Here is a 22,634-nt window from a genome sequence, read left to right on the forward strand (position 1 = left end):
CTCCTTTTAAAGACCCCCAGGGTGGGAGCCAGCACCACTTCTCTTGGAAGCTGGTTCCAGATCCTAGCCACCCTGACAGTGAAGTAGCGCCTCCTGATGTCTAGCCTGAATCTACCCTCTGCCAGCTTGTGACCGTTATTTCTTGCCACTCCTGGTAGTGCTTGGGGGAACAGGGACTCCCTCAATGCCTGCTGGTCCCCTCTGACTAGTTTGTAAACAGCCAGTAGGTCCCCCCTCAGCCTTCTCTTGTGGAAGCTGAACAGGTTCAGGTCCCTTAGCCTCTCCTCGTAGGGCCTGCCGTGCTGACCCCTGATCATGCGGGTGGGCCTTCTCTGGACCCTCTCCATGCTGTCCACATCCCTCCTGAAGTGTGGCACCCAGAACTGGATGCAGTACTCCAACTGCGGCCTGACCAGTGTTGCATAGAGGGGGAGGATCACCTCCTTGGATCTGCTTGAGATGCATCTGTGGATGCATGACAAGGTACGATTGGCCTTCCTGACAGTGTCCCCGCACCGTCGGCCCATGTTCATTTTGGCATCAATAATGACTCCCAAGATCCTTTTCTGTCTCTGTGCTGATGAGAAGGGAGTTCCCCAGCCTGTAGGTATGCTGCTGGTTCTTCCCCCCCGGGTGCAGCACCTTGCACTTGTCAGTGTTGAAACCCATCTTGTTCTCATCTGCCCACCCCTGTAACCTGTCTAGGTCTGATTGCAGCCTATTTCTCCCTTCTAGTGTGCCCGCTTCCCCCCACATCTTAGTGTCATCTGCGAATTTGAACCGGGTGCTTTTTACCCCTCATCCAAGCCGTTGCTGAAGATGTTGAACAGTGCGGGCCTGAGGACTGAGCCCTGGGGGGACCGCACTGCCCACATCCCTCCAGGTCGAATAAGACCCATCCACCACCACTCTCTGGGTGCGGCCCTCCAGCCAGTTAGTGACCCATTTGACTGTGTAGGTGTCGATGCCACAGTCGCACAGATTGTGTGGCAAGAGTCTTTGTGTTGGAGGAAAACAACAAAATCTTTTGAGGTTTTAAGAAAAACCTGAAGGAAATGCCCTTGTAGCCACAAAAAGTGGTGGGGGAGAGAAGGAAGAAACAAAAACCATCATCAAGCTGCAGCTGTTGACTGAAGTTAATTATGGTTTGTTGTGAAGTAAGCTCATTTTTAACACTGTACTTCCTCCATGTCTTTTGGTGTTTGTAAGTGTGGTGCCTTGAAAAAACTATACTGGGTTGCTCAATCCATTGGCTTTTGGACCAAATCCGGCCCATGGAGCCTCGGCATACAGCCTGCAGAGCTCCCCACCAAATGGGAAATTTGGTGCAGGGAAATTTTGATGACAGGGGATTGGTGACAACTTAATACTGCCACCCCTCTTCCTCTACCTCCTCCCTCCCCCCTGTGGCTGCATTGAGGTCAAGCCATGGCCCCTTTCCCCCTCCCTCCCAAGACTGGTCACACCCTACCCTTGCCTCTATGCAGTTGAATCGGGCCCATCAGCCAGATTTGGCCGTAGATGGTTTAGGCATCCATCCAGTCTGCAGAGCAGAAAGGTTGAGCACCACTGTGCTATACCATATGATGAAACAAGTGCAGGGAAACAAAGGAAAGTAGCATTAGCAATCGCCCATTGATATAAATTATGGGATTCAGTTGTTATGGTTGCCAGGTACTAAACACCTTCCAAGGCAGTGATCACTATATGTGGATTTCAGTACCTGGGATGACAAAGTGAGTTGGATTGTGTGAGTGTTAGGTTTTAACTTTGAATTCCCTTATTTATATTGTATTTGATGTGTGGTCAAAATTTAAACACCCTAATTCTAATCCTGGCTCTGCCACTGATGTGCCATGTGGACAGATTGCTTCCGTTCTTTCGCTTCCTTTTCCATTCCATGTCTTTTGTCTGTTGAGATCACGAACTCTTCAGAGTCAGAGCAGTCTCGGTATGTGTTTGTACTGTGCCTAGCACAGTGGGATCTTACGCTAGTGTGATAACGAATAAGTAAAAAAATGTAGCTAGTTTTGTGTGTTATGGCTCAGATGTACTATGTGCAAATTTAATGAGATACTTAGTGGGAACAATGGAGTAAAGGAAGATAACTTGGACCTACTGTATACTAAAATAATAATGGATGAGCATGTCTCATTCATTTGTGCTTATGTGGCACAAATACATTATAGGCATGAGTTAAAATAATTGTAGTTTAGCCTTTTGGGCATAAACTATCTTAATATCTGAATATTAGTGTGCAATTGTTTCTCTACTTCTGTACTGTTCCATAAAGGAAAGTATCTTGCAGTAAAGTTTCCTGATGGGCAATTCAAATATGTATCAGTAAATTCCTTTTGGCTGTGAAGACACAGTTCAGAAATTACATTCAAATTTGTCCCATCCTTTCAGTAATAGTCTAAATCATTTTCATTTATTGCATCCTTTACTGAATCAGTGGGAGTAGAGCTAAACCTAGCTATGCAATTCAAAGAATGTGAATAGGACAGTCAATTGTAGCTTGCCAAATTTTGTTCAGCGAACTTTGGTTATGTTTCCTGCACTGACTGAATTTCTTAATACCTGTAGTAATCATTTTGGTTCAGTGAAAGTGTTGTTTGTCTCTCTTTAGACCTTGGGATACTTAAAGAATCCTCCAATTATGGAGAGCTAAGCTGTCCTGCTACCTGATCTCCAGATTATGAGGATTTTTACAGACATTGGGGAAAATAAGGATATTTAAATAGCATTAGAAGCTAGAACAGTTTTATCTGTGGGAGAAGGGAACTGTGGTAGGCAGGTGATTTAAAAGGGCATTAGTATTCTATTTCTGAATCCCTAAATCCTAACCTTTTATTTCAGATGCTGTATTGATTTGGATTAGAACAGGGACACCTCGTGGAGCTGGAAAGGGATAGTCTATCTCAGGGTTTTTTGTGAAATCACAACTATCTTCAGATCTCTACCTTTTGAACAACGCTGATAATTTGAGAGCTTAAAGCAGTGAGAGAAGGATCAGGGGGTTTAGGAGTTAATTCTGGGACAAAATGGAGATTTCACATGTCATCTCTAAGCTTAAGAAAATGCTTTCATTCTAAGGACTCATGACACTTCTGTTTGGGAAGCAAACCCGGTTATTTTAAATCATGAGGACCGTGCCTGGCTTCTTCAGGAAAGAGTGCCATATTTTTTCCCATACAACATGCCCTGGAATATAATATACACCTTGTTTTTGAAAGGCAAAATTTAAAATGAAAAAAAGATCTTTCCTTGTTGTAACTGAGTAGCAGCAGCTAAGGAGCCAAACCTGCTCCCAGTGGATTGCTGTAGATTTTCCTTGGTTTTCACTTGGTAAGTGGCAGAACCTGTTCTTACCATATTTTTGGCATATAATGTGCACATCAGTTTCCAGCAGCTAGTTTTTTAGCAGGGAAAGGTGCATGTATGCAAAACAAACTAACAAAAAACCAACCCCCACCCCTAAAAATGGTAAGTTGGGTATCAGATTGAAGTTCACATAGTGCCTCCACCTGAACATACAGTCTCAGTATTTCCAACTCTTCTTGCCTAGCCCAGGCTAGTAGAGGGAACCGATTCCCAATTACATGTGGTTGCATTAATCTACCACATTCATGGCTGTTATCAAGTAAACAATGCTGATTAATGTGTTAGAAATGGGCAATCAGACTTGAAGAGTTGTGGAGAATTTTCACTTCCGTGTTAGTTTGGTGCTTGTACTCATGTTTTCTTTAGAGTTTCCTTTGGGGAAAGTGAGATGCTTGTTGACTAAGGGTAAATTTTTCAAAAACCCTTTAACTTTTTTCATTTACCAAACCTGGGGAAGAATTTTGTTTAATTTACAAAACCTCAGGAAGCAAATGTTTGTCAGCTGAAACAGGGAATCTATCAAGTAACACTCTTTCTCTTGAGAGACTGATCCCTTTTCTCCTGACCTCTGTCGGGGCCGAGGGGCTGTGGCCAGCAGCCTGGGCACGTGGGCCGGGGAAAGGGTCGGCACGGCGAACTAGAATTAGGCACGGACTCATAGAGGTTGATTAAAGATTATTTTACTTACGCCGTAGATGGTCGCAGTGCAGGCAGGAAAACTTTCTTGAGTTGCAGTTACAAAAAAAACACAAGTGGAGTTTGCTAGGCTCCACAAAACAAACACGAACAGAGCTCTGGATACCACTCATGGAGTTTGCTAGGCTCCGTGGACCGTCCGAAATGAGAGTCCGAAAGGTGACTCTCCACGAGCGTGCAGGGTGAGGTACGTTGAGGGATCGTGCGGCAACGGGGAGAAGCTAGAGGTTGATCAGGCCCCTGTATCCTCCTCTAAGGCACATGCGGAGTTTGTTAGGCTCCACAGCGCGCTTAGAGTTCTTCACGAGATGGATGTGAAGTCCTCCAACTTGGGTGGAAACTGCTCAAGCCTCTTATACGGCTAGCAAGCCAATCGCTAGCCGCCACATGGGAATAATTTAGAAACAGCCAATAGTGGGAAACAAATTTACATACAGGCGGCGGGAACTCCTTTGCACCGGGGTTTTCTCTGTGCAACTGAGAATTGCACCGTGCAAAGGAAGCTCCATGTGGTGGAAAATAATTCTGCAGTGCCGAAGCGCACACAAAATCATACCCTTTGGGTCATGACAACCTCCAGTGTTTTGTCGGTATTTGCTTTGCTGCTGGCTCAGCCTGAGAGCCTAAGAGGAGCCAAAGATGCTCCTGTAAAGATGCTGCTAAAGTCAGTCTCCTGTGCTTTTGATTACCTCAGCAAGACTGATCACCATCACAGATGCAGCTTAGACTATATCTGCAGCAAATTAAAAGCTGGCAAGAATTTCCGAAGTTAGTCTTTTGCTTCTTTTTTGTGCCATGTGGTCCATTCTTTTCTTTTTTCTGCTTCGTTTTTGCTTTCTGTGACATCCCTGAAGATTTGAGGCTATGATTGGGGGGCTTAAGCCTTATAGATATTTGAAAGAAGTAAATGCCAGCAAAGGAGGGGGATTTACAATAACTTCAAGGGGTGCAACTGGAAGTAAAGGGGTAAATTAAGTAAATGCTAAGCTGCCTAAAAGGAAAAAGAAAACCCTTCTTGGCAGTGAGATCTATTAAGTTGTGTTATAGTATCTCCAGGGAAGAGATGAAAACCTGTTTGGAACATTTAAAATTAGACTGCACAATAGGAAATCCTGCCTTGGGAGGAGGATAAACTACATGAGTCTTAATGTTATGCATTTCTATAATAAGTGTTTGTTTCTTTTAGAGCTATAGCAGCAGATTATAAAGTGCAATTATACAGAATCTGAAAGGATTTTTTTTCTAATGATAATATACCTGTATTTCGCATACCTTTTTAATATTGTATAAAAATCTTGGGTCAAGGCAGTTCTCTCTTCCTTGTCCATTGAGAATTCTGTAGGTATATTATTCCTCTAACTCATTCATCTTTGATGCATTACATTGCCCCCTTAAGAGTATCAAATTGGCATTGCTTTCGTTATCATCCCGTACACAACTGGAATGGATTCCAGAGGCAATTTACTTCACAGAAACAATGTTCCTGAAATGATGCAAAGTTTTAAAATACAAAATGGGCTTCTGCACTAATTCCAATCCCAGAAGTCCATAAATCATGAGTCAGGCCCCAGAAGATCATAAGGTGATTTATTCTTTTTAAATAATGCTTTGGTTTTGTGTCCTGACTTTGAGCCTCCCATTCCTACTCCCAGTGTATGTGATTCATTGAAACCTCGGCAGCTCGCAAATTTATCATGAGAAATGTAATTTGGACTCTTGCTGCAAGCGGTCTCCCTGCAGCACCCAAACAAGAGGAGAATCCATTGTATTGGGCACTAAACAAGTACTTCCAGCCCCTGTCTCAGGCTGCAATCTAGAGCAGGTCATAAGAATGCTTTTGTGAGGCTGAAGTTGGACATGCAGCCCCTTAAACTTAATAGCTGTTAAAAGGCAACAATTCCGAATTCCTGCTGAACTGATCTGGTTTTAGATGTGGCTTGCAGCAGAGTCTTTGTCATTCACTGGGAATGCCCTGAAGCACACAGTAGCACAAGCTTCAATACACCTTTTGAGACTTAGATTTGATACTTAAAAAACCTCGTCAAGTTTAAGACATTTTTTTGCGCAAGGTTTTTCTTGGAGGACATGAGCAAAATCTCCCTTGAATCACATTTTTCTACCTTTTCCATAAGGGATGGCTTCCACTCGCCCACATGCAAATACGAAAACCAGCAACACAAATATGAATACAACTTCTGAAAATCATTTTGTAATGTGGTGCTTTGTACTACAAAAATGATTGCATGATTGAAACAGTTACTTCAGGATCAGTGTGCTAACGCTTATGCTTAAGCTCTTATACCTAGTTAACAACATGATCCTGGATTAATTGTTGGACTGTGCATGTGTAGTTTTGCAGCCATGGCTTATCAGTAGTTTGAATTCAGATTCTTCAAATCCACAACAGAGATCTCTTCTCTTGTATAAAGGTGGATACAACTACGTTGGATTAGATGTGGGGTTCATGTAGCCCAGTGTCTGGGAGTACATGGGAGCAACTGGCGTGGGGATGCATGCTTTTATCTTCTCTGAGCTTAAGCCATCCAAGGAGCAAAGTACTTGCTGTTGAACAGTTGTGAAAAGTTAGGTGGTCTGTTTAAAGGCAGCTGCTTTCTAGGCCATTTAGTAAATGCCCTTGTTGATTTAAAAAAAACCAAAAAAACCTCAATTGTCCTACACTGACTGAATTTTGTGATGGGTCTCCTGGCACGGTGTAGAAGTGGAGACTTGGAGGTATAGCAGAGCAAAGAGTTTGGCTTTCTAGGAGTAAAAAGATGGAAATGTAAAAGATTCTGTGGTTGTTTATATCTTCTCTTCCTGGCACTTCATGCACTATAAATGAAAATGCTCCAGATCAATATCTTGCAATGCTACTGCAGTGTATTAATTCAGTGACTGTATAATCTACAAAATATCTTTTGTCCCTGCCTTTGTGTCTTGCTGTGAAAAATGCTTTTAGATTTTTTAAAAATAAAAGCCTTGTTATTATTTAAGCATCAGCTCTGAACCCTAGTTGTCTGTCCCAATAAGTGACTGACCCTGATCATCAAGGCAAAATGGAGTTAAACGATTGTAATGCATTTAAAATTTTGCTGTGTTTATGGGGCTTTAGGCACCTTTCAGTCCCTCTTTTAAAGGGGAACTTATTCCAAGTGTACCTTCTCTTTTGAGTAATAGTCCAGTTTCACATCCTTACTTTTGGGAGTCTTGTGCCCTGGAGCATTGATCAGAGACTCTGTCTTACTTACTGTATCTGTAGAGTTCACTTCAGCCTTCCCTTTGCGCTAGGGGTGGAGGGTGATGTACTCTTCCCTTTCTTTGGTCCCTTTCAATTGCCTGGTTGAGACGGAATGCTCTTCTGCTGTTCCTAGTGGCCTACAAGCCTTGGGGAAACAATCTTACCAGTATATCTTACTCTTGCCATGTTGGCTGCCCTGGGAAGTGTTTGAGAGCCTCTAATTGTTTTTGATTCCATTTTACTTTTCTCTGACAAGAGCTGCTGGTAGCATTTTAGGGTCTGGCTTGGAGCCTTCTCCTGTGCCTGCCTGTGGTGCAGTGCCACAGAGCACTGCCATTTTGTGGATCATCATCCTTCTAAAAAAAAGAAAGAAAAAGAAAAAAAAAAAAGAAAGTGTGTGTGTTGGGTGGAGGGTGGAGAAGAAATGGAAAAAAGAGAGCTTCTCATTTGTCTTCATCCTCTTTGGGTCAGGCTTCCTTCCCTTTTTCTCTCCTGTTCTGGAAGTAGGCCCAGAGAATGACTTTGCCCAGAACTGTCACTGTTCTCTAGTCTTCATGCTGTTCCTCACACAATGGCCCGATTTCTTCATTTGATGGCAGTCCTTTTCTTATCTGGTGGAGTCATATCCCTAAGAGCGCTTCCACCTGCTGTTCTGCCTGCTCCTCTGTACCTGTGCAGTTGGCAAACCAACAGTCATCTCAGGTGAGATCCAGGGATCACCAAAAGCAAACAAGGGAGCCTGTCTTCCTTTTTTGTCAAAGTGTCATTAGGATGATGCCTCTGAGACTTCTTGGCCCTGCAGGATTACTGCAGAAGCTCAGCAATTCTTAAAGCCTGACACCTTGGCAGCATTCTCTGGCAACAAAGTCCTTGGATCAGGGTAGAAGAGGTAAAACGAACAAGCAATTCTCTGTTTCGGACAGGAGGCATGGTTCCTTGGTCTGCAGTGGGTTCTGTGGCCTCTTCACCATCTCCCAAGGCAATGGAGCTGGAGGACATTACTAAGGTACCATCTGCTTGTCAAGCAGTGCCATTTTCCCCAACATGTTGAGGCAGCCCTGCAGCACTGTTGGAACTCTGGCAGTTTTGGTGCCAAAATAGCTCAGGCAGTAAAATCCATCCAGTACTAGTCAGCTGGCATTACAACCAACTACAGTCATCTGGTACAATCTCCCTGTTGCCATTAGTGCTTATCCAATCCTAGACCAAGGGTGCTCAACTCCTGGCACTGTCATCTGCCCTGTTGGGCTCCCCATTAATTTGTGGGGAGCCCTGCAGGCTGTGGCACAGAACATGGCACAGTGTCTGATCCTGGTGTGTGAGGGCCATTCATCTGGCCTGTGTGGCTAAAACTGTGAGCACCACTGCTGTAGACCACTTGTTGCTGGGTTTTTTCCTTGTGCTCATCCAGATTTTACTAAGGTACATCTCTCCCTTGTTTAAGTGCAAGTGTAAATGCCAGCTATGCTTGACACCCAGACAAAGTATCCTCCTATCCACACTCTTCACTGCTCTACCTGCGTAGTTAGTCTGCCTTGCACTCTGAGCCTCCTGGAAAGTAAGTGTCAAATTTGAAAAGCAGAGGTATCTGCTCATATTGCAAAAATCTATACATGCGCTATCTGCCCCCAGATGGGATTTTGATCATGTGTTCAGGAGATGTGAACACTAGAGTACCTAGCCTGGTTTTTGCAAGACTGCTTGGTCTGTTTCTCTTTTGCATGGGCACAAACTGTTTTTGCCTGAGTTCTAGATATTGTAGCAAATGGATGTTCAAACCTTCCTTCCCCTATTTCTTTTCCAGGGTTCTTTCTATTACAAGAGAAGGTGTCTTTCCTCTGTGACGGGGGGGCTGTAGAGAGATTTCTCCACATCTCAAGGGTGGGGAGGTGTTACTCTGGGTACTTTCTGATTCCACATTACCTCCCTCTCCCTCAATAAGATACTTTGCTTTGCAGCGGGCAGAATAAGGAGGAGAACATTTTTTCAGAGTTACAATTGTACAGAGCAGGGACAGAGTTTGATCTTCAGCTCATTGACCCTCCCTTTTCTGCTTAACCAAAAGCTAAAACCCTACCTGCTGCTGAAGACTGGTCTCTCTGAGTGGATCTCTAATTTTGAAAAAAGCTAAAAAGTCTGCAAAGCTATGAAATAGGAGGAGGTGCGTCAGGAGTAGGCAAAAAACAACAATATTGCCAGAAAAAGGTTAGCTTTACTAGAATATCAAGAGCATTGAAAAGGAGATGGTCATTAACACTTGTAGGTTGAAGAACAATGAGTTAAGTCAATTGCCTCCCTCAGCTGCCTGGATAGTAATACCACTGCCGCTGCTGGGCAGTTGATTTTGGAGCAGGAATCAAAGCAGAGTGCTGCTATTCTGAACAGAAAATAAGCTTCTCTGTGTAAGATGAACATTCCAGTTTGGGGAAAGAGGTGCATGTAAGAAAATACTGTAGCCTTGGCCCTAAGAAAGCTCAGTGCTTTTATTTGCAAGCTCAAGTTCAAGATGGTCATGGCAGTACTAATGCCCTCCCTTTTATCAAAGGAACCGGCTTTCACCTATCAACTTGCAGAACACTTTTATAGTCTCGTTAACCTGAGATGATTGTGCCCAGTGTCTCCTTTTTGTGGTGGGTCAGGATCTTCATCAAATGGATATCAAACAGTCTTCAAAGGTAGTTACATCGACAAGAAGGCCGGGCAAATTACAAACGCTTATGGCTGTTTCCTTCCTTTATACAGTCTAGCCAAATTAGGTGACCTTGAACCTACCTGAAATTCATCTGTCATGTATTTACTTTCACCAGAAGCAGCAACATCTACTTGTTGGATTGTATATGTGGGTGGGTGGTTTTCCTCATTGCATACAAGCTGAGGCTGTTACTGTTGCTTTACCAGAAAACTTTTTTCTTTCTTGAGAGTTTTGAGCAAGTGAGAATTTCAGATGTCTCTAATTCTTGACCTGGATCCAGAGCCAGTGGTCGTTTCGCAGTTTTGCCATTCTCAGTCTTTTTCCTTGGGTTGTGGTGTCTGCTGAACCCCACACAAGGATGGATGGATGGAGATAGGTAGGTAGGTAGGTAGGTAGATGGATAGATATAGGCCTCCCCAAGAAGACCTGTCCATGCTCCCTCCTCACATATTCCTACATCAGTGTATCAGGCTAGGAATCCTCAAGTAGTGGAAAAAGCTGAAGAGTGGCTTGAGCCACCCCTAGTTATAACCTGGAAACCCTCTGCAACTGGAGGTGTAAGTCACTTCAGAAGACACTGCTTTCCAGAAGATTTTGAAAGTGTTCATTGCAGGTGTCTTGGTCCCACAAGTAGGAATATGCAGAGACTGGTGTTCTGATTACAAATATAAAAACTTTCCCAGCTTCCAAATGCAATCAGTAGTAAGGTTCACCAGTACAGACTTCCACCACTTTTAATTAAGGGCTTAACTCTTTTTAATAGCTAAACTGTCATGGGAAGATCCAAATGTGATCATACACTTCAGCTGGCAACAGAATGGTTTGCTGGACAGCAGTGTGGCTTTACGTTTAATCATTTTTTATTCCCAACTGAGCGTGTGTTCTGCTGGTTGGAGAGAGATCCCAGTACTGAGGTTTAGCACATTCATCCATAGTGGTCTTACAATGGTGCGTTTCCTGTATTAGAGCTGATGTTGTTCCATTTTCTGCCCAAAGTGCTGGGTTTTGTTTGTTTGTTTAGGTTTTTTCTGCCCCATTTTAGAACTTAACTGTCTTCAAGGAGAGGGATATGAAGCCCAGCTTTGTAATCAGAATTGTTTGCTGACTGCTCTTTGTTTTGTGACCTCTGGAAGAAAAGACCCATCCATAGTTTGGGGGAACCCATTTCAGTGCACTGTTTCCATGACTGAAGGGCATTTTTGTGAAAAGAACATTTTCTTTCTTGATTTCTTTTCTCCTACCTCCACCCAAGGAAAAAAAAAGTCTCTGGAACATTACTTATTATAATGATGCAGCAGAACAGGCAGCCTGTGTGAATGGAACACGTACCTGTTAAGGGTATGGCACACATACAGTAAATAGTCTGTGTATGTGGTATGGAACAATTTCAAAAGGGGACCTGCTGATCCCAAGTGGGCAGAAGCTGCTATTGTTTAACACTCAAGTTGTAGAGGATCTGAGAATGATACAAATGTAGCTACTGCTCCAGCCAGGCTTAAAGTTGGAGCTGTTTTGCTGTCTCTATCATTCCAGGTTTGTCCACACTGTGAATGCAGCAGCTGTTGTGCAGTTCAAAGCAAGTCACCCCCCCCCACCGTCCCCTCCTCTTTTTTGAAACATTAGAAAGATGTGGATGTGGCCATACCATAAAATGTGATGCTCTCAGGGGCATAGAGTTAAATGCAAGTTTTGTATCTTTGACAAGTCTCAGTTATTCCATTAAGTAGTTGTACGTTTTCTGTATAAGGCTTTTGGAATAAATATTTCCCTGAAGTGCTAAGTCCAACCATTGCTTGTACTAGGTTCATGACAGCCACTGTTTCTAGCTTCCTATTTAAAAAATAAGGAGGAAATCATAAATGTAACAAAGTAAATATACTTTTAAGTCTGTATCATCTGCAGGCAGTAACTCCACGAGAACGTTCACTAATGTGGTTTTAAATTTACCCCTTTTTTAATAAAAAAGTGACAGGCTGTGAATAAGGCAAACTATTCAAGTAAAAACAGTTGCTCATGGCAGCATGACAGGAGATCCGGGGCTTGTTGGCATGATGGGATTTAGGTTGGAAATGTAACTGGTATAAATCCTTTTCCAGGATGTGATGGCAAAAAATTGGAGTTGGACAGTGGTTTAACAGTTGCCTATAATCACTTGAAATTCTTTGTGCTATTTCCAATTGACAGCTGATACAAAGTGGTGATTTTCTTGTTAATGAGTGTTAAGGAGTAGAAATCCCTTTCAGAGAAGTTGATGTGGTTTGAGGTAGCACATGGACCAAGAGAGGAAAATGGTGAAGTCAAGACAGTAAGGAAAGGCTTTGGAAAAGAATAGGGTTGTCTGTGTAGTCTGGTTTAAAACTGTTTTTAGAAATTCAGTGCCAAAAAAACCCTGGCTACTTGTTGCTGCTCTCTGTGGAGTTCTTCTGAGGGTCATTTTCTGATAACATCTTAAAAACTCTTCGATTTTAATTCCTTTCAATATAATCCGGTGCTTAGCACAAGGGACCAGGGGGTAAGAGTTCTGGTCACTGTTCCTAGTTTTCCCATCCAAATATATCCCACTTCTCCGCCCACATCAGGATACTCTTTGCCGTGGTTTCCCTCTCTCCAATTGTGTTCCACCTTATATTATAATATTTGATGTTTACATCCCAGGGTCTTGGGTTTTGCAAAGGGTTTTGTTCAATGTGGAGAGGAAATGAGACGGTAGCAAAGTGTAAAAGTTGGTGGTCTTTTTCTCAATAACTTTTGCCTCATGCTTTTTCAGATCTCTCGAATGGAATATGTGCATTCAAAGAACCTCATTTACCGAGATGTCAAGCCAGAAAACTTCCTTATTGGCCGGCAAGGCAATAAGAAAGAGCATGTCATTCACATCATAGACTTTGGATTGGCGAAGGAGTATATTGATCCTGAAACCAAAAAACACATACCTTACAGGGAACACAAGAGCCTAACTGGAACTGCAAGATACATGTCCATCAATACGCATCTTGGCAAAGGTCCGTTCAGTTTATGCTAATTTACTGTACTTACTGTTTGTAGCAAGTGCACTGTATTCTCCGACAGAGTTACAGCCATAGGTTGACCTACATCATTCCAGTACCATTTAGACCATCTCGCAACCATTCAGTTTGTACATTTGTGGCATTGCTGTCTTTAGAAAGGAGCTTTCTTTTTAGAAGCAAGATGGCTGGTATGTTGGAATTAGAAACCCCATTATGAGGGTCTTTTAAAACTGTAGGGGCAAAATGCTAAGGGATATTTGAAAGGGAACAATTCTGCAAAGGTAGGTTGAAGGACAAGGTTTTTATGTCCATATTTTGTGCAGCAGTTGATTTTTTTTTCTGCACTGTTTTGAGAACTTAAGTGTGGCTTGGTACTGTCCAATTTCAGAGCTGTTGCTGACTCGGTCACTTTATATTGCTTTGCAGAAGGGAACAAATGCAGTTTCTAACTGTTTAGTTTCCCCTGGCATCCAGCTGCAGTGTTCAATACCTCCCATCCCCCAGGTTAACAAGCCAAAGGCATTGCTCTTCAACCACAAAAAAACGAATCTCTCTCTGAGCCAGCCAAGTTTTTAAAGCTTGTTGGGGTGGCTGGCAGCATGCTGAACTTGTTGGGTTAGCTGCTACATCTCCTATACCAAATGCCAGCTAAAGGATGGGGGATTGGCTCAGGTTTGTAATACTATTAACAAAGCATCATTTGGCTTTTGGGGGTTGACTTTTCTTAATAAAATCAAAAGCAACTTTTTTTTTTTTGAAGGCCTGAATGAATGGGGTTCTGTATTAAATATTTATATCCACTTAAGGTTTTTGGAAGAGTGGTTCAATAGGATATTCTTTGAGTGGCCTCTGCATTTTCAGTTGTGCGATCCAGGTGCTTCACGTCTGGAATATTCTAGAGACCTTGGGCCTCTCTCTCTTCACTCCCCTGCTTTTGTACCCTCAGAAAACCTATGCAAGGAGAGCCAGGAAGTGAGAAGGGATGAGCAGTCCCAATGAATGCTTATTCTCTAGAAGTCCAGGAGCTGGTGGCACAAATGTCTTGATCCCACAGCTGGAATATGCACAGGGTAGTCAAACACCACTTATTAGGGAGCAATGCTTGTGTCTGTTGATAAACCACTGACTTCAGTAAGCAAGAACTACATTTTGAGATTGTGGGCAATTAGCCATGTCTTTTAGGGCTGTGCAAAGCTTTGGTCCCTGATTCAATTTAGCAGCCGAATCTCTGAATCCAAATCAAATCAGGAGCCCCTTTAATCTCTCTGAATCAAATCAGAGAGATTCAGAAAGATTTGGGCATAGACACAGCTTTAAATGTTTTTTTTCTACATACTTCAAGGTACTAGGCGGCTTGTAAATGTTGTGATGCTGGGGCGCATGGAGCATCCCACAGGATTGCGGGGGTCCTGTCCCCCTTGTGTGCTCAGTGGTGAACCCGGAAGTGGACCAGAAGTACTTTCAGACCCGCTGGGGAGCGTGCCGGGGCCCTCCCTCTCATGCCCCTGCCTGACTCATCAACTGGTGCCTCCTGGGTCTGGGGGTGGGGGGGGCACATGGGGTCTCCCCGCAGCCAATCACCAGGCCAGGGGGCACAGGTTCCTCCCTCTGTGCGTTCCCTGGCAGACCTGGAAGTGGACCGGAAGTACTTCTGGTCCACTTCCGGGTTTGCCACTGAGCACACACAGGGAGAGAGGGGGCTGGGGGAGGGGGTGCGTGCGCTCCTGTGGGATGCTTCATCTGTCCCAGCATCGCAGCGTTCATGAGCTGTGCCTGATACCTCGACGTATGTAGAAAAAACATTTAAAGCTGTGTCTGTGGCTGAATCGCTGATTCGCCGAATCAGCATCAAATCTTCAGATTCGGATTCAGACGAATCGAACCAGGGACAGTTATCCGAATCAACTAATGGAATTACTGTCCCTGATTTGGGCTGAATCTGAATCGAAATACAGCCCATTTCACGCACCCCTAATGCCTTTACAATTATTTGCATCTTTTCAGAGTCCTTTGAAGGATACTAGTGCTTATTTTTATCTTGAAATGATTAAGAGCTTGAATTTATTTTCAGTGCAGCTTTTTCTCGCTTGCTTCTAGAGGCCTTGCTTTTGTAAAGTGGCTTGTTTCTGAGATGTCAGTTTTGAGAGGATGGCATGATCTTGTGTGAAGTGGAGAAATCCGCCCCCTAGTGCACAAATACGTTTAAAAGCCATGAACAATGCGTTTCATGCAAGCCCTCCTTTACAGCAAGATGTAACAGTTAAGACTGTTGTAATCTTTGATGCTTTACAGGGCTCTGCAGTAAGGGTGGCGTTTTAGCAAGTTTGACCCAGATGCATTTTCCTCCTCTGTAAACGCGTGGTCCTAATCCCTAGATCAACCTTGCTAACTTCAAACTGGTGGTTTAATGTGTACATTGTTTCTTTTAAGGACTGAAACAGAAAGCAGTTCCGTTTTGATTAGTTGCTTCTTGTTGATTAATATAGCCATATCTTAATTTAGTTGCTTTGAATTGAGTTGAACTCTGTCTCTTTACAGCTTTATCTTTGTCCTGTGCACTAGCTTCAGATCTGTCCTTCTCTTCTGCTCTCCCCACGTACTATTTGGAAAGCAGTTTCCAAAGCAAGTCATGCTGTGCAAAGCACTGCCTGTTCCTGTTCAGGCAAATTACAGGGTACTGGAGACAGCTCTTAACCATACTGCAGTCCAGCATGTGGGCTGGATGACTGACTGGGTCTGTTCCACATCAAGCTCCGAATGTGTGACCAGCCTGTAGGTGGAGGGGAGTCCCAATTTTGTAACTTGTGAGCAAAGCAGCCTTATCTGTACACCACATCTGTGACAAGATTTTGGAGATGTATTTTCTGAACTGAAGTAATACAACATATAATGATTTCTAGTTTAACTTACCATATTTACTCTATTTTAAGACAAGGTCCCCCCCCCCCCCATTTAACATGGTGGGGGGAGACCCTTCATTTTAAAATAGAGTTGGACAGCCACTGGTTAATGGTGTGGTTTCTTCCCATGCTTCTGGGCTTTGCTGGTTGCCCCTGCCCCCATCTTTCTGCTACATGTATCAGGGTGTTTTTAATCCTTCCTCAGAGGCTTTGGGTGTTGGCTGCAGGCAGGGCTGGGACCTGGACGGGTGTGCCAGTACGCCTGCTGGGACCAGAGGTTGAGGTTCTGGGCTAGTGGTTCTTGCCCCCCCCAGGGTCTGAGTGATCGCTGTATTTGGAAGGAATTTTACTCTGTGGTTCAATTGGTATGGACTTGGGGAGGGCTCTATCCGGGATCTCCTGAGCATAGATTAACAACATTCCATAGAAGCAGGACATTGGCCGCTCTGGTTTCTTGGTTTTGCTTGTGGCAGGTTAGGGTGTTAGGTGTGTTGTGTTGTCAGGGTTGACAGTGGCCTTACATAGAGTTTAGATTGTGTTTTGTATAGGATGGTTTGGGTAGAGATGATCCTGCCTCAGGCAGGGGGTTGGACTAGATGACCTCTGGAGGTCCCTTCCAGCCCTATTTCTCTGAGTCTGAGTACGAGGGCAGTAGAGAGGGGAGGTAGCTGCTGTGGCTCAGGCACCAGCCCCTACCCAGGTTTGGGGCCGTAGTTGCAGCTACTGCTGGTCCTCTTCCCTTCCCTGCCTTGCCTCTGCCCCCTACCTCTTCCCTCACCCCTCCACATGCAGCCCATTTTCCCCCATCCCCTTGCCCCTTCCTCTTGCTTCACAGTAGCAGGCTCTGTACACATTGCCGCCTGAACATGCTCCCAGTCCAGCTCTGTAAGACTGGCACACAGCCCACATGGCTGCTCTGGGGATAGGTTGGGGCTATGCTCAGTGCCTCAGGTTAGAATGGGAATGGAGCCTGAGCCTGGGCGTGGAGCAGAGGCTGCTTGATGTCTCCATACCACCTGCCTCCCCACTGCAGTAGTAGGGGGTATGAATTAAGCATGATCCTCCAATAAATGGATTCAGTACATGGAAAATTACAACAAATTTATAAATTTTCTATGTATAAAATCTAATTATTGGGGGTAGTCTTACATACAGGGTCATCTTAGATTCAAGTAAATATGTTAATATATTATCTCTTCTTGTGATCACACAAACCACATTCTCCCTCTCATTCTCTCAACTGTAATTAGACAGTTAAATAGATTATCCCTGTGGCAACTGAAGCATATGCATTCAAGGAAATATGTTGAGGGAAAAACATGTTTTTTAATTGCTACAATGTAATAAGCTATAGAAGCATTTGGGAAAAGTGCCAGTACCATGCGACTTGTGAACTCTGTAACTGCCCATTAGATATTTCAAGGTGTATTGGCAGTCTGCAGAATAGTTTGGGAACAACCTTTTCTCTTACAGTATTAATACTTTAGCCCTTCATTATTATTGCAGTGATGAGCATTCTTTCATACTGTACAGGATGTCCCAAATTATGAACTTTCAGATAACCTGATTACCGCTAGTTGATGTCTCAGTGTTATATTTGCTTGCCATGGGGGATAGTATGAACTACAATATATGTTTTTGTACATACAGAGCTAGTAAGCCTTGTAGTAATAGTTTATTTAGAAAGAAAATTAGTTTTTGGACCAGTTTTATTTTGACGGCTACAGCAATATGTGATCTCTTATACCTTTCAGAGCAGAGTCGGCGTGATGACTTGGAAGCCCTTGGCCATATGTTCATGTATTTCCTTCGTGGCAGTCTGCCCTGGCAAGGACTGAAGGTATGTGCTAAAAATGTGTCAGCACATTTCACTCTAAGATTCACCTTGGGCTGAAATTTTACATTCTTTGTCAGAACATGAACTGTTTCCCAAAACGTGAATATACTAAATATATCCTTGAAAATGTTTAGTGGCGGGGGAGGAAAAATCTTGAAGTATCCCTGTAGTAAAAAATGGCCAGAGGCTGAAACTTGGCAAGAATGTGATACTTCCTTTGGGAAGATGGTTTAAGAATATTTGGATTTTGATATGACTAGTCTTTGAATATTCAGAAAGCTATACGTATATGTGCATTAAGAAACTAAGTTTATCCTATAACTGTCCCTGAGGGCTAGATTTGCTTATTTATGTAGCTCTGTTTCACTTGAAATTTTAAGCTTTTCTTCAGTACAGTTTATCTGATCTGAAGTGTGCAATAGTTGACTGAGGAAACTCAAATCATCAGTCTGTAAGCTCCATCAAAGTATTTACAGAGCAAGTCATTAAACTAGCATTGCTAACAAACTTTAAATACTACAAGCCTACTTCTTCTTTTAAAAACAACCCCCCCCCCACACACACACAACCACACCTCTTATCTGTATACTTCCCACTGCCTTCTCTCACAAACTCCCCCCTTAGCTACTACCTTTCAAGGACTAGGCAAAAGATTTAATTCTTCTGTGTATTCCTCTTTGGGAAGTGCAGTCTCCAGCTGTTTGTTCTCTTTTTTTTGCCCCATGGATGAAAGAAAGGAGGAGTGTGCAACTATGCAGAGGCAGCACCCTAGAAAAATGTTACTAGCAAACAACCTCTTCCTTTTCCAGTTTATTTACTCGGTGTACTTTGTATATAAGCACTTTCTCCAATTGTTGGTGAGTCTTTTGAAGAAAAGCTAAAGAGGCGGTAGTCATGGGGGACCTAAACTACCCGGACATCTGCTGGGAGACGCAGACAGCAAGGTCCCAACGCTCATGCAGGTTTCTAACCTGCATACAGGACCTCCACCTGACACAGGAGGTGCATGGTCCCACTAGGGGGAATGCCATACTGGATCTGGTATTGGCAACAGGGGATGACATGATAGGGGACCTCCAGATCGGTAGCCATTTGGGAGACAGTGATCACCTAATAATAGAATTCAACATAAGACGTCGAGTGGGTAAGGTAACTAGTAAGGTGAAAGTGCTAGACTTTAGGAAAGCTGATCTCAATGCACTCAGGCGATTAGTCAAAGAAGCACTGCAGAGTAGGAGTTTTGAAGGGATGGGAGCCCAAGAAGGGTGGCTGTGCCTAAAGGAAACGATCCTTCGGGCACAAAGCAAGACGATCCCCGAGCGAGGCAAAAGAGGGAAAGGGGCCAGGAGGCTTCCATGGCTGACCAGAGAAATCCAGGGCAGCCTAAGGGCCAAAAGGGGAGCACATAGAAAGTGGAAACAGGGTGAGATCACCAAAGATGAATATACCTCCTCTGCTCGTGCTTGTAGGGAGGCAGTTAGGCGGGCCAAAGCTACCATGGAGCTGAGGATGGCAACCCAAGTAAAAGACAACAAGAAATTGTTTTTTAGATATATTGGGAGTAAAAGGAAGGCCCAGGGAGGAATAGGACCACTGCTAAATGGGCAGAAACAATTGGTGACAGACAGGGGGGACAAGGCTGAACTCCTCAACGAGTTCTTTGCCTCAGTGTTCCTAAGTGAGGGACACGACAAGTCTCTCACTGGGGTTGTAGAGCGGCAGCAGCAAGGCGCCGGACTTCCATACGTAAATCCTGAGGTGGTGCAGAGTCATTTGGATGAACTGGATGCCTTTAAATCGGCAGGCCCGGATGGGCTCCATCCGAGGGTGCTGAAGGCACTGGCCGACATCATTGCAGAGCCACTGGCGGGAATATTCGAACGCTCGTGGCGCACGGGCCAAGTCCCGGAGGACTGGAAAAGGGCTAACGTGGTCCCCATTTTCAAAAAGGGGAGGAAGGAGGACCCGGGCAACTATAGGCCAGTCAGTCTCACCTCCATCCTTGGTAAAGTCTTTGAAAAAATTATCAAGGCTCACATTTGTGAGAGCCCGGCAGGTCAAATTATGCTGAGGGGAAACCAGCACGGGTTTGTGGTGGGCAGATCGTGCCTGACCAACCTAGTCTCTTTCTATGACCAGGTTACGAAACGCCTGGACACAGGAGGAGGGGTGGATGTCGTATACTTAGACTTCAGGAAGGCCTTCGATACGGTATCCCACCCCATACTGGTGAACAAGCTAAGAGGCTGTGATGTGGATGACTGCACAGTCCAGTGGGTGGCGAATTGGCTAGAGGGTCGCACCCAAAGAGTCGTGGTGGATGGGTCGGTCTCGACCTGGAAGGGTGTGGGCAGTGGGGTCCCGCAGGGCTCGGTCCTTGGACCGATACTCTTTAATGTCTTCATCAGTGACTTGGATGAGGGAGTGAAATGTACTCTGTCCAAGTTTGCAGATGACACAAAGCTGTGGGGAGAAGTGGACACGCTGGAGGGCAGGGAACAGCTGCAAGCAGACCTGGACAGGTTGGACAAGTGGGCAGAAAACAACAGGATACAGTTCAACAAGGAGAAATGCAAAGTGCTGCACCTAGGGAGGAAAAATGTCCAGCACACCTACAGCCTAGGGAATGACCTGCTGGGTGGCACAGAGGTGGAAAGGGATCTTGGAGTCCTAGTGGACTCCAAGATGAACATGAGCCGGCAGTGTGACGAAGCCATCAGAAAAGCCAATGGCACTTTATCGTGCATCAGCAGATGCATGACGAATAGGTCCAAGGAGGTGATACTTCCCCTCTATCGGGCGCTGGTCAGACCGCAGTTGGAGTACTGCATGCAATTCTGGGCGCCACACTTCAAGAAGGATGCGGATAACCTGGAGAGGGTCCAGAGAAGGGCCACTCGTATGGTCAAGGGCCTGCAGACCAAGCCCTACGAGGAGAGACTAGAGAAACTGGACCTCTTCAGCCTCCGCAAGAGAAGGTTGAGAGGCGACCTTGTGGCTGCCTATAAGTTCATCACAGGGGCACAGAAGGGAATTGGTGAGTATTTATTCACCAAGGCGCCCCAGGGGTTTACAAGAAATAATGGCCACAAGCTAGTAGAGAGCAGATTTAGATTGGACATTAGGAAGAACTTCTTCACAGTTCGAGTGGCCAGGGTCTGGAACGGGCTCCCAAGGGAGGTGGTGCTCTCCCCTACCCTGGGGGTCTTCAAGAGGAGGTTAGATGAGTATCTAGCTGGGGTCATCTAGACCCAGCACTCTTTCCTGCTTATGCAGGGGGTCGGACTCTATGATCTACTGAGGTCCCTTCCAACCCTAACATCTATGAATCTAAGGGGGGGGGGGAGAGGGGGGAGTGTAAAGTAGGAAAATTAATTCAAAGCTACCAGAAACCAACAGGATAGTTCAAAGATGGAGTTTGAAACCTGGATTTTAAGCTCTCGTTTTAAAAAGGGACTAGACTTCACACTGTCAGTGTGTGCATGGTGATGTATAAGGGGTGCACGTGCACCCCGAGACCGCCGGTGCACCCTGTCAGGTCGCCCACTCTGCTTAGGTGACAGGCGGGGGGGCAGGTGGGAGTGCCGGTGACCCGCCTGCGAGCCCTGGCCGGGGAGTGGGAGTGCTGCAGCCAATTCCGGAAGCCCTGCGGCCACTTCCTGGCTGGTGTGTTCAGCCATGGGGGAACACCCTCCCTGGTTTCTGACTGGTTGCTGGGGTGGCACATTCCTTCTCCCCCCCGACTAAAGGGGCAGGTCCAGTAGCAACACTAACTCACCTGCATCAGATTTGGATATTGTTTTGTGGTGATTCCCTTTGTGTTTGCATAACAATAGTTGTGTTACTTTGCTGGAGCACTTTTGTCCAGTTTTGGGCCCCTCAATTCAAGGAGGATGTGGACAGTCTGGAGAGAGTCCAGTGCTGAGCAGTAAAAATGATTAGGGACCTGGGAGGCAAGACTTCTGATGAATGCCTCAAAGAAGTAGGGTTATTAAAGTCTGGAGAAGACTGAAGGGGATTTGATAATAGTCTTCAGATACCTGAAGAGCAGTTGGAGAGAGGATGGAGAACAGGCTTTTCTCTGTGGCTGTAGAGGACAGGACTAGGAGCAGTGGCCTCAAGCTGCAGTAGAGGAAATACAAGTTGGAGAGTAGAAGGAACTTTGACTGTGTGTGGTCAAGCTTTGGAACAGGCCGCCTAGAGAAGTTGGGGAAATCTCCATTCTTGAAAGTTTTCAAGAGCAGGTTGGACAGACACTTGGCTGGGATGGGTTAGTTGGGGATGATCCTACTGGAGGAGGAGGCTGGACTAGATGACCTTTGTGAGGTTCCTTCCAGCTCTACTTTCTTATGGTCCTAATGTCAACCATCTTGCAAAGGTTGAAGCTGCAGCGTTCCCTCCCACTGGGCTGCAGTGGTGGTTCCTGCCCAGAGTTGGCTGCAGCCCTGCACCCTGCTGCGGGTGCAGAAATCTGCAGGAGCACACTTATTGTGACCCCGTCGGCTGATGTTGCGACCCCTTTTGGGAACTGCTGGTTTACGCATTCTGTAAATTCACATGATTGTAGCAAAGAAATTACCTGACTTGCACGTTTCTCCTTCTAACAACTAAAGCCTCTTGAGGCCCCATACTGCTTTAGCGGTATTATGTAAAGCTGCTGAATTTATTGCAGCACAGAAAGCATACTGTTGTCCCAGTACAGCACCAGTACTGCCCATTTCCTGTGCTGCATTGAGGTGGCTGTGCTATTTCTGGTTTGGGGAGGGAAGGCTTGTGAACCAGAATAGTGTGGCTGGTTCTGTGCATCAGTTAACAGATTCTACCTTTCAGTAACGCTTACTGGTGTTTGTGCAGTTATGTATTAATCTTGGTTGTGGTC

The 22,634-nt window shown here is 44.9% G+C and overlaps 1 protein-coding gene across 7 annotated transcripts in view; it reads left to right on the forward strand.

Moving 5' to 3' along the window:
• The window catches only part of CSNK1G1 (casein kinase 1 gamma 1), a 177,646-nt gene that overhangs the window by 119,805 nt on the left and 35,207 nt on the right, over positions 1 to 22,634 (forward strand). For all 7 annotated transcript variants that reach the window (XM_006260903.4, XM_014599947.3, XM_019477573.2 and 4 more), the window contains 2 exons: positions 12,778 to 13,012; positions 17,673 to 17,758. In XM_006260903.4, the coding sequence (XP_006260965.1) occupies positions 12,778 to 13,012; positions 17,673 to 17,758 (321 nt within the window). The remainder of the gene's footprint in view (positions 1 to 12,777; positions 13,013 to 17,672; positions 17,759 to 22,634) is intronic.

The sequence above is a fragment of the Alligator mississippiensis genome, chromosome 11 (assembly GCF_030867095.1).
Source record: "Alligator mississippiensis isolate rAllMis1 chromosome 11, rAllMis1, whole genome shotgun sequence".
In the NCBI taxonomy this organism is placed as follows: Eukaryota; Metazoa; Chordata; order Crocodylia; family Alligatoridae; genus Alligator; species Alligator mississippiensis.